The sequence below is a fragment of the Montipora foliosa genome, chromosome 1 (assembly GCF_036669935.1).
Source record: "Montipora foliosa isolate CH-2021 chromosome 1, ASM3666993v2, whole genome shotgun sequence".
Taxonomy (NCBI): Eukaryota; Metazoa; Cnidaria; class Anthozoa; order Scleractinia; family Acroporidae; genus Montipora; species Montipora foliosa.
Genome location: NC_090869.1, coordinates 5,006,625 through 5,017,335, shown reverse-complemented (window position 1 = coordinate 5,017,335; position 10,711 = coordinate 5,006,625). Strand labels below are relative to the sequence as shown.

Genomic DNA, 10,711 nt, shown 5'->3' with positions numbered 1-10,711 from the left:
GTACAAAAGGCTTCAGATACTAAACGTGACATTGCATGGACATGAGACAACAGTGAAGGCATACGGTAACCATGTCAGGAAATTTGTATTCCACAAAACCTTACCACTGCACACCACATCGCTTGTGATAAGATATAGGTAACTTTAGCAAAATCCAGCTAGTGGTCTATTATCAATGCTTCATTCTGATTGGTTGAGCTACTAGTAGGCTATTTGTTATAGCCCACTACAGCTGTAGTAGCGAAAAGCGCCGGCTTTGAAAACCAAAACAACAATTAAAGTCCAGCTTTAACTAGCAAAAGATGTTTTGTCTCTATATTTTTTGGACCAACTAGTTGGATTTTATTAAAACAGTTATTCCTCTCGCCCTTCGGCCTCATCGGCTATTGACTTATAATTGTTAAATAGCATACCCAGGCCACTAATGTGTTCTAGGAACAGTATTGTTTGAAGAACGAGGCATATAAAAGTAAGTGGCAAATAAGGGGCCGGGTACAATAGACTTCAGCTGTCACTGGGATGCAGAGATCCATATCATTCATTCCCCTTTCCTTATTATTGGTATTGTTTTAAATGGCCTGAAATTAATAACGTGACGTGAAATTACTAAGGGAGTAGTCGTCTGCAAAAGTAAAGACTGTCCTTGCAAAGAGAGGGATGTATGATGCGAATCTCAATTCAATGAATCAGCAATCAAACGTGTTATGAAAAAGAAAGGATATTCTATACAAAATTTAAGGCATATACTTTCAGGTTATTATCAGTGAGGTGACCTACCGAAACTCCATCGGCAATCTTTTGCTATTCGGCGCTTTAATATGTCTTGAATCTTCCCGCTCTTTTGCTTAAATCCACATGTAGCTGTTCGGCCATCCTTTGTTCCAAACGTTCGTTGAACTCCGTTTGCTTTAGGAAGGAACGCCTCTATTTCTGCCATGATCATGAGTCTAGATATTCAACGGTTCCATGTCAAGCAGCTAGCGAAGTCTATTCTTGCTAGGTTTCTCTGGTCGCCTTGGAATTAGTGGGAATCGTGGACTTGAAATAGGCATAGAACATTCCAAAGACCGACCATTCAACATTCATGACACTGGCGTGTGTGTGTGTGGCGAACTACTGTAAAATTACTAGGGCTGGTTCACCGTTCCCGACGTTATGGCCTGAATGGTCGTTGCCCTTTCTTTCGGGTTTCGTCGATTCTTACTGCCATTTCACCCGCACAAATGTCAAGGAATCGCCGTATAAAACCTTGGTCGTCCGAAAACGAAAAGAAAGAGGAACGAGCACATCGCCCGCGCGAATTTCAAACCGTTGATAACCAAACCTCGTTTCCAGGGTCTTTGCGGCGGGGTGATTCAAAATGGCGGACAATTTGCCCCTCCGAAAAGGAAGGCCCAAGCATTTTGGGTGCTTACCATTTAGCCAAAAAATCCGGAAATTTCGGTTTGAGGTCAAATGGAAAGGCAATTTTCCGGAAAATCTTTTCGAAAATTGTGGACAACCTCTAGAGGTAGTCCTCTTTTTCCGTTCGGAACAGAATTCGCGAAATGCTCTTACCATTTGCGAGAATCCTTCCGTTTCCAGGCCATTTCTGAAAAGATCGAGTAAAATATGCGGGATAGAATGCTGTGTAGTAAATGGTGAGCGCCATTCTCAACCAGTTGGTCATTAAATTCGGAAAATCGCTTACCTTTATGCAACGATCATTCCATCCGGATTATTTGGCTAAATGGTAAGCACCCTTTGTTTACCATTCGTTGGTTTCGTTGTAGGACGTTGCCGCTGATGAAACTCAAAAGCTTCCGAATACCAGTGCAGTTTTCGTTCAATAATATAACGGTTATGTAAAAATTGAAAGTTTGCCACAGCAGTAAAATGTGTAACAAATATCATATGCACATTGCCTATGACAACAAAACGAAGATGCTGTAAATCACCATATTTGCTCCCAGGTAAATATGAATATTTATAGCAAGGAAATTTGCAAATTTACTACAAAGTCATATTCCGGCAATTCATTCCTTTTTGCTCCCATTGCAAAAGAGAGTAAATAAAATGCAAATGTACTATTTTGATCCTTTGAAAATCAGTTCAAACGATAATGCAAACTATTGGTTTTGCGACATATTTGCTTGCATTTGCGGTTGAGGTCAAACTGCTATCTTTGGGGTGAAGCAAATTTGAGCAAATTTGTGGAAACATTAAAGATTTGCATAGCACTCAAATGCCAAGCAAATAATTACATTTCCTTAACATTTGCACACAAATTCCTACAAAACAAACATTCAAGTTTGCGCAAGCTTTACCTGTCAAACCAAAGTTAAAGCAAATTTAGAGCCCTAAATTTGCCACATATTTGCTCAATTCGCAAACTCGTGTAAATCAATTTTTTCGTCCAGTGTTAAGCCGTGTTTGCCCCCAACCAATATACCCTGCGTAGCAAGCGTTTGGAAGAAGTTTAGTCTTTTCGCTGCGCGAGAAATGGGACGAGACAAGAAGGAAACATTGTTTTTCGTAAGAAATGAGGCTTTTCTCGAAACCAGTGGGAAGACTAGCGAGCAAATTTCCATCTTGGAGGAGCCGTTTAATCAGATCAAGCCACGAAGCAACTGCTCGATGTAACATTTCTGTAAAAGAAGCCTGCGTAGTGAGCGATTTCAGCGGGCAAAAAGAGAAAATCAGTCCACCGAAAGCGAATTACTTTCTCTTATTTATGCCCTTGCTGCGGGCAATACATTACTTTGACATGAGCAAGGAAAAGCAAAGACAGGCCTACACGGACTGCCAATGTGGTTTTTGTGGTTGCGTCGCATTATCAGCGCCTTTAAATTATAGTTTTGCTCTTACAAGCATGTCGTTTAGAGATTTACCTCTTTTGTAAGATATGATCGGAGGATTTGTAAAAATTGTGTTCAGCTGAGGCTTGTTTTCTATGAAACCCCAATCAAACAATCCGAGCCGCGCCAATCAGAGACCCCGTGGGCGAACGGAGTTTTCAAAATCGAGGGATTTGTCCCTAAGCGTTGCCTTCTCCTCTCCTCTCCTACCCACCCCCCCCCCCCCATAACCCAATTTTTTTTTTGCGCTCGCCCTATTCTCGCGCGGCCAGAAGTTGCTACGCAGACTACAACCACTATGGCCTTGGAAACCGTGAAAAAGTCCATTTAACAATTATTCCATGAGCACGCGTTGGATATGAGATGGCCGAGTTGGCTATAACCAGTCTCATATCCAACAAGCGCGAATGGAATAATTCTTTTATTAAATTCCTGAAACTCCAAAAGTTTGGAATTACGAAATATGGGCGAAAAAAGCGAGACAATCTGAGAGAAATCGAAAAAACTTGATGAAGATGCGATGTTGTGCAATACCTTGTAGTCAGTCAGACGCAGGCTCATCGCAAAAGCATTTCTTGTTCTTTTCGCGTACTTCTAAACGTCGGAATTGATCCAAACTTTCCACAACGAGGTTTTGTTTTTGCTATATTCAGAGAAATTTCGCTTTCCAGCGAAAAGAAATTTAGCTCAGCCACGGAACCCTACGTGTAAGAACCATTAACAGACGAGGAATGGCTACCAAATTGGTAAAAAGAACAAGAGGATATAAAGGAAGGTCTCGCGAGGGAATTAAATCAACGCCTATATTTCTGTTCCTGTAATCGTCTTCAACGATCTTTTCATTTTGCTGTCCAAACAATACTAGAAGTCATCGTCTTTGAAGTGAATTTAGCAAAGTGACGAAGTTTTAACGGGATCCCAGTTCTTTCTTTTCGCCAAGACAAAATCTATGGCTATTTTTTCCTTCTTTTTTGGCTATTGCGTTTTCCGAGTCGAAAAGAGTATTCCCATGCATACTTTTTCTTTTTTTTAGGATCAGCTGTGTTGTTACATCGAGCGGTAACGAATCTTTCAGCTATTTTTTCACATCAACTTTCAAATCCTCATGTTCTCTAATTACGTGTTCCTGAATCTATGTCATAAGTTGAGAGAAGACTTGAGCGAGTGGTGTGCCAAAATGGCGGGCAATTTGAATTCCATTAGAAAATCGTAGAAAATTCGCCACTCGTTCGAATCGAAAAATTCTTTCTCAAAAGTTAATTTTTCAATATGGACTTTCAAATAGGAAAATAACAATTTTCACGTTATGGGCACTTTAATCTTAGCCCGTGTTGCAAGCCTTTATGCTGGGTGTCATGCAAAGAAAGATCGAGGAGCAAGATTTTCGATGTTTTTGAAGCGCGAAAATTGGGGCGACAGTAAAACATCGAAAATTTAGTATCTTGGACAAAAGAAATGGTAAATTAAGGCCACCCCTTCTCCCAAATCAAGGACTCATCCTAGTCTTCTTCCCAACCGTCTTTCGGGATGTCACGCAACGCATTGCGTGTCATCCCGAAAGACGGTTGCGAAGGAGATTAGGATGATTTTGGGGGGAATTTCATTCTTTTTTTGTCCAAGATTGTAGCTCCACAATCTTTCTTGCATGAAACATTTTGATGCTGACTCCGGAACGTAACCGAATACTTATGGGGCGTCAAATGTAAAAATATCATTTAGGTACTTTTCCCCTAAATTTTGTGTTATTTATCAAATGTCACAAAAGTTGTCTTGTAATTGTAAGGAAGTAAATCTTTTACTGGAAATAGTGTATTGAAACATAGAACGTTTCGGCCATAAACCATGGCCTTCATCAGCTAATGCTGGAGGTCACGTGACAGGCGACTAGGAAAGCGCCTCAGCACCCGGTCCCATGTGTTGGACAAACTGAAACGATGGATTCTATGTTTCAATACACTATTTCCAGTAAAAGATTTAATTCCTTGACATTTTACACACTGGATAGACGCTCTAACCAACTGAGCTATGAAGCTACCGACGTTTGGAGCTGGTTATTTGTGGGTTCTAATGTTCCCGTGAGGAATGAATCAACGATGAAATGATATATGAAATGGATCCTATGTGAACTGCGGATATGAAATCAAGTGAAGTTCTGTTCCTTCAGTTATGAACGCAGTTTTTGCAATTGCGTAAAGGAGCCTGAAAAATTCAGGACTTTAACGGGGTTTAAACCCCATTTCATGTATCATTTCATCGTTGATTCGTTCCTCAAGGGAACATTAGAACCCACAAATGACCAGCTCCCAACGTGAGTGGCCTTATAGCTCAGTTGGTTGGAGCGTCGCACCGGTATCGCGAGGTCACGGGTTCAAACTCATGCAATCATCGCAGCCTACACAGAATTGGTCAGTGCCAAAGACGACCGGTGTAATTTTCCTTGTCAAAATGACCTAGTCAAGTCTTGAATGGATCAGCGCACTGTTATATGATATGCAGTGACACGGCAAACGGTCTAGCTTACTCTACATTACTTCAGTGACGTGACGAACGGTTCAGAGTAGTGTGAAATGGCTTATTTTATCTGGAAATGGTTAATCGTGAAGTGCGATGGTCTAGCTTACCGTAACGTGAAACGGTCTAGCGTTACCCCAAATGGCTTAGCGTGACGACAAATGGTTTAGTAGAAAGCAAAATGGTTTAGTGTTACAGCAAATGGTTTGCGCCCGAACCGCTAAAAATACAAAACTGAAATGGACAAGTCAAGATTGAAATGGAATGGTCAATGTGGGGTCTTACGTCACAACCCATACGTCATTCAGATAAATTTTGGCGGGAATTTGCGCCGAACGAGGTTTGTACCGCGAAGTGCACAGGTTAGGAAGATAAACAATTTTACGAAAGACAGTTTATTCTTAACGGCTTGCAAGGCTTGTGTTTTTGATGGTGACGGCCGCCGAAACATACCAATCACGTACGCCGAAAGTTTTCTTGAAGAATCAGAGAACCAATATCCAAAATTTGGATATGTTTTAGGTGTTTTTTTCTGCGAATTAGACTACTACTTAATTTTCTGGAGAATGAACACCATGCAGCGAAACTGTGATGAAGATAATTCTTGCCTATGCTGGCGTGTTTTGTTTCGCACCAAGAAAATAAAAAATAAAAACAAAAAATTACTCATAGCCTATTCTTGATGAACCCAGTAACTACACACGTATGTCACGTAATTTCATCTCATCAGGTACTTATCCAGACTCGGGAAAAGATGGGGGGGGGGGGGGGGGGTCAACAATGGCTGTTTTTCCCCACTTAGAGAAAGTACGTTTTTAATTGGGGAGGGGGGTGGGCCGGGGCTTCGGAGGGGAGGGTCCTTAGCAATTTTTTTACAAATTGGGCCACCTCAACCTAAAGCTACCAGTCGAAATTAATCTTAATTATTTTACAGGTGTCGAACATTTTACTTATCAAAAAACTATCTTCTCCCAACTAACATAATTGTCTCTCTCCGCTTTTGTTTCCGCGCGGGGGTTTGGTATAAAATCAGTCTCCGGTGAGGATTCGTCATATAAGCTACTCGAACTTGAACTGACAACTCGATCTACTACATCACTATATTTGCCCTTTGGGTTCGGGAACCACCCTAGGTCTTTACCTTTCCACTTCTCTGGACCTGTGCTTTCACTTGTTCCCGCAGCCGATGTGCCATCAACTGAATCAGAGGAGTAGCGGGCATCCTTTTTAGAATGGCGAGTCGGCACAGCCGCAATAGCCACAAGTTGCTCCATCAGACTTCATGAAATCCTCGCATTCACTCACCACAAGCACATTTCCCTCTTTCTATTCCTCGTACATCCTTGCCCATTTTCAAGTTTTCACCGTACGATCACACGCCACGCGCAGATGAACATGGTTATATGAGTAACACTTCCAGTTTGTCATTTCCACTTCCGGTTATTTTTGTCTTGGATAGGTTGAGGGGGGTGGGGGAGCGTCAGGTGTTTTTGTTTGGGTATTTTTGAAGGGTCATGCATTAATCCATTCCAGGAAGTGGGAGGGCTACGACTTTTTTCGCAAAAAAATTCTAAAATACCCCGGCCCACCCCCACCAATAAAAAACGTAACTTCCCTTATCTCGGCTCCCTCGCCTTACACACTGCCTCTGGATCTTCAACCATGGATTTTCCCTCTTAAAGGTCTTTATACAAACAACTTTGATTTGGACAAATTTCTACGTGAAGCTAGATGAATGAGATTCCCAGATTTCAGCAATACGTTTCCTCGTTCTTTCAGGTGTGAGCATCATCAGTGCCCAGTCCGTCATCCTGATTACTGTCCCGGAAGGCACCAACATTGGGGGCATGATAAATGAAGATAACTGGTGTCATCTGTCAGCATTGGATCCGACCTACCCTTGGGACGTCCCGTTGTACAAATCAGAACAGTTTGATGTAGGGTCCGTTGAGTTTGATCCCTACGTAGTGACCGAATCTGAGCAGTCAAGCCATGGAGGTGTCTTGAAAAAGTATAACATAAAGGTGAACGTTTGGTTCAGTCCAGAAAAGACGAACTGTGGAATCCACGATCATCACACCGATCCAGAGATGTTGGAGGTCCACACTCAGATCTATGGAACTGGAAGGATGCAAAAGTTCCGTGAAAAAGATTTTAAGGCCTTGTACGAAGATGTAAAAATGGCTCCTGGCTTCACTCATGATCCGTTTGCTGGCGTCAAAGAAAGTGGCGACATTTTCTATGGCTGGCACCAGTATTACAGTGATACTGATTGCATCTGGATGGCAATCGAATATCACCCCGCTTAGTAAAGTTGTAAAGCACTTTTAACCCGGCTTTTAATTTGGGGATCTATATGACCTTTTATAACATCATGGGAGCCTAAGGAACTATTTTGCTTTGATAAGTGGAAAAGATTTACCACCACTTAATAAGCCGGTTATCTTTATGACTGAGAAGTTAGTTGTGAACGGTAATATATAGATTTAGCCAAGCCTAAAAGCGGAGCGTCCGGGTTATTTATTCTTACAATAAGTTAACCTGGCTTGATTCTGCAAAACAACTCTTTCTCACCGCAATGACTGCTTTTAAGTGCTTAGCTGGAAACTTGAGCAAAATGAATCAAATGATCAAAGCCATTCTGAGCTTACTTTTACTTTTTTGGCAGAACTGCACCAACCGCTCCTTTCTGAGCTTGATAACTACTTCTAAATGTATAGATGGAAACTTGCTCAAAACGCACCAAAATGATCAAAACGGCACTAAAAAGCCATTCTAAGATAATTTTAACCTTTTCTCCAGAACTCAAAAATCAGCCCTTGTCTGAGCTCGGTAACCTCTTTTTAGTGTATAGCTGGAAACTTGCTCAAAAAGTTACCCGAGAGACTCTGGGACAGGAGGGAGGAGTCAACTTAGGGCTGGGCTGTAGAGAATTGTCCGGAACCGCGAAATCCGATGATCGTGGCTTGAGTAAAGGTACGATTTCTTTGATATATGTCATTACTACTTGTAGATTAGAAACAATTTACACCAGAGTTGCCCTTGCATTTTGATGCAAATTATTGAAACAAGACAAATGAAATTGATGTAAATAATTACTATAACATATAGATTTAGCTAAGCCTAAAAGGGGAGCTCCCGGGTTAAATTTGGAGGAACTGATACATTTCCCTTTCTATTTTGATTGGTGACTGGGATTTTCGTGACTCGCTTCAATTTATGAATACGTCTTTTGAAAAGCTTGTCTCGAATCTGGCTAAGATGGAAGATGGCAATAGTCCATTTTACAGTTGTGTGCTTAGTTACCGGGCCTATGAATGAAAGTGAAGCTGCATTTGACCTTTTTTTGATAGAAATCTCACTGCTCTTCTTATGTAAATTCTTACTAATTAGCATGACAACAACATCATTAGGGAGGGCCGTCTGTATCATAACATGGTCAACACCAGCCTCACTTTCATTTTAAAGGCCAGGTAAGGAAGCACACAACTGTAAAGAGGTCTATTCCATGTTATTATAGTCTGCGTAGCAAGCGCTCTCACCTCTTTCTAATTCCCCTTCCTCCCCTTTTAGCGCTTGCTACGGCAGGCTAATGTTCTTACAAAGAGGAAAGCAGAGTGCCTCTTAAGAAAAGGAGACTACTCAGTAATAATTTCAACATATAATTTGTTTCCAAATAAGCCGGGACCCTATCTAATCTAATGTTGGTCCTGTTGGTTCCCCAAAAATATACCAATTTTTGTGGCTTCCGCTTTCCATATATGGAAGCAAAGCCATGTGGTCATACGAATGAGCACTGCCGATTTTGATCCGATTGCTACGAATTTCCTTCGGAATTAGCACATAGTCACACGATCACTACGAAAAGCTCCGACGTTTACCATTGCTCACAAGGTCCCAAGCTAAGACAGCTAAGTAAGCTACGTCGTTGCAGAAGGGAAGTTCTTTTTTTACAATGGTTTAGGGACAGTTTATTGTTTATAAGGATGACCGGGTCGCAGAAAAAATAATAGCCTTCCTCTATCTATTTTGCTAAAACCCTCCCAAAAAGCACGATTTTTTTCGCCAGCTCGTTCAGTATTTTTGGTCAATTTTCCCATTCCCGTTCAATTTGAAGTTACGGCATTAAACTTGTGAAAATCATGGAACTTAATGTTTATTTACAATTGACGCAAGTGTTAGCACTGCACAGGTGAAAAAGGTGAAAGGTGAAAGTCCTTAGCTGTGGTTACACAAGCCCTTTTACCCATGGGTAAATAGCGTTTGCCCACGGACGAGGACATTTTTGTGTGTAATCGCTTTCCCTAGACCGGAACTTCCCCAGGACGGTTTTTCTGCTCCCTGAGGTGGCTTAGCCAGCCATAAAGCCGAACTAATTTGCAAGGTCAGTGAACTCTTATGTAATTACTCAGGATACCTAAAGGTATACTGAGTTTTAAAATGGGATTGATAACCGGAAGTGCTGAAAAATGCACAATAGAATTGCTCGGTGCGGCAAAATGGGCAATAGAATTACGAGGCGGTAATTTCATTCGCTTGATCCCTTGGATCGATACATTTCACCTCCCTGTATTACGAAACTTCTTTTTCCAACAACAACAAAATAACAGTCGTGGTGTCGAGTGTCGTTGGAAGGGATTTCTGCGCGCGCGAGGCTTTAAACAGCCTCAGTTCTTACAGAGTTCTATGAAAATCCATTTATAACATGCGGTCGGGCAACGAAAGTGATGGAAGCTGTGTTGATGATGATGTGATGATGATTATGATGATGTCTTTAATAAGCCATAAGATAAAAAATACATTTCTTATGTTACATAAACGAGAACTGAGTAATGAATTTACAGTAATATACTGTAGCTACAATTGAATTATGTAATTATAACAGGTTGTGTTCAAAAATGAGTCTATTTACAAATGTGTTCTTAAAACGTTCGGTGTTAATCTTTGGGCGGAGGCAAACCATGCGACGTAAATTATATTGCTGAGGTTTATAGGCTTCTGCAGAATTTCATTTAACGGATAATAGCTTAGAGCCCTAGCTTTACTAAATAATTGTCCTGCGTATGCATGATATCCTTGATATTCAATGAAACTGAAATGCAACGCCGCTTGTAACATCTGTTCAAAAAGTTCTATACTGTGTTTAGATCGAGTTCATACGCACCATACACTGAAAGGCCATATGTTAAATTAGATAATACAATTGTCTTAAAAAGGAGGTCTATTTCATTCTGGTCATATTGTTCCTTTCTCAAAGTTCTTAATATATGGACGCCCTTGTTTGACCTTAACATGAGAACTAAACTTACAATCACTATGAAGTGTGACTCCAAGTAAGCACAATTCATTATGTTGTGGAATGC

At 41.0% G+C, this 10,711-nt stretch overlaps 1 protein-coding gene across 1 annotated transcript in view; it reads left to right on the top strand.

The window, feature by feature from the left end:
• The window catches only part of LOC137974263 (uncharacterized), a 13,077-nt gene extending 2,640 nt beyond the window's left edge, over window positions 1-10,437 (top strand). The window contains exon 2 of the mRNA XM_068821140.1: window positions 7,128-10,437. Coding sequence (XP_068677241.1) covers window positions 7,128-7,657 — 530 coding nt within the window. The 3' untranslated portion in view covers window positions 7,658-10,437. The remainder of the gene's footprint in view (window positions 1-7,127) is intronic.
• Window positions 10,438-10,711: the final 274 nt, after the last annotated feature.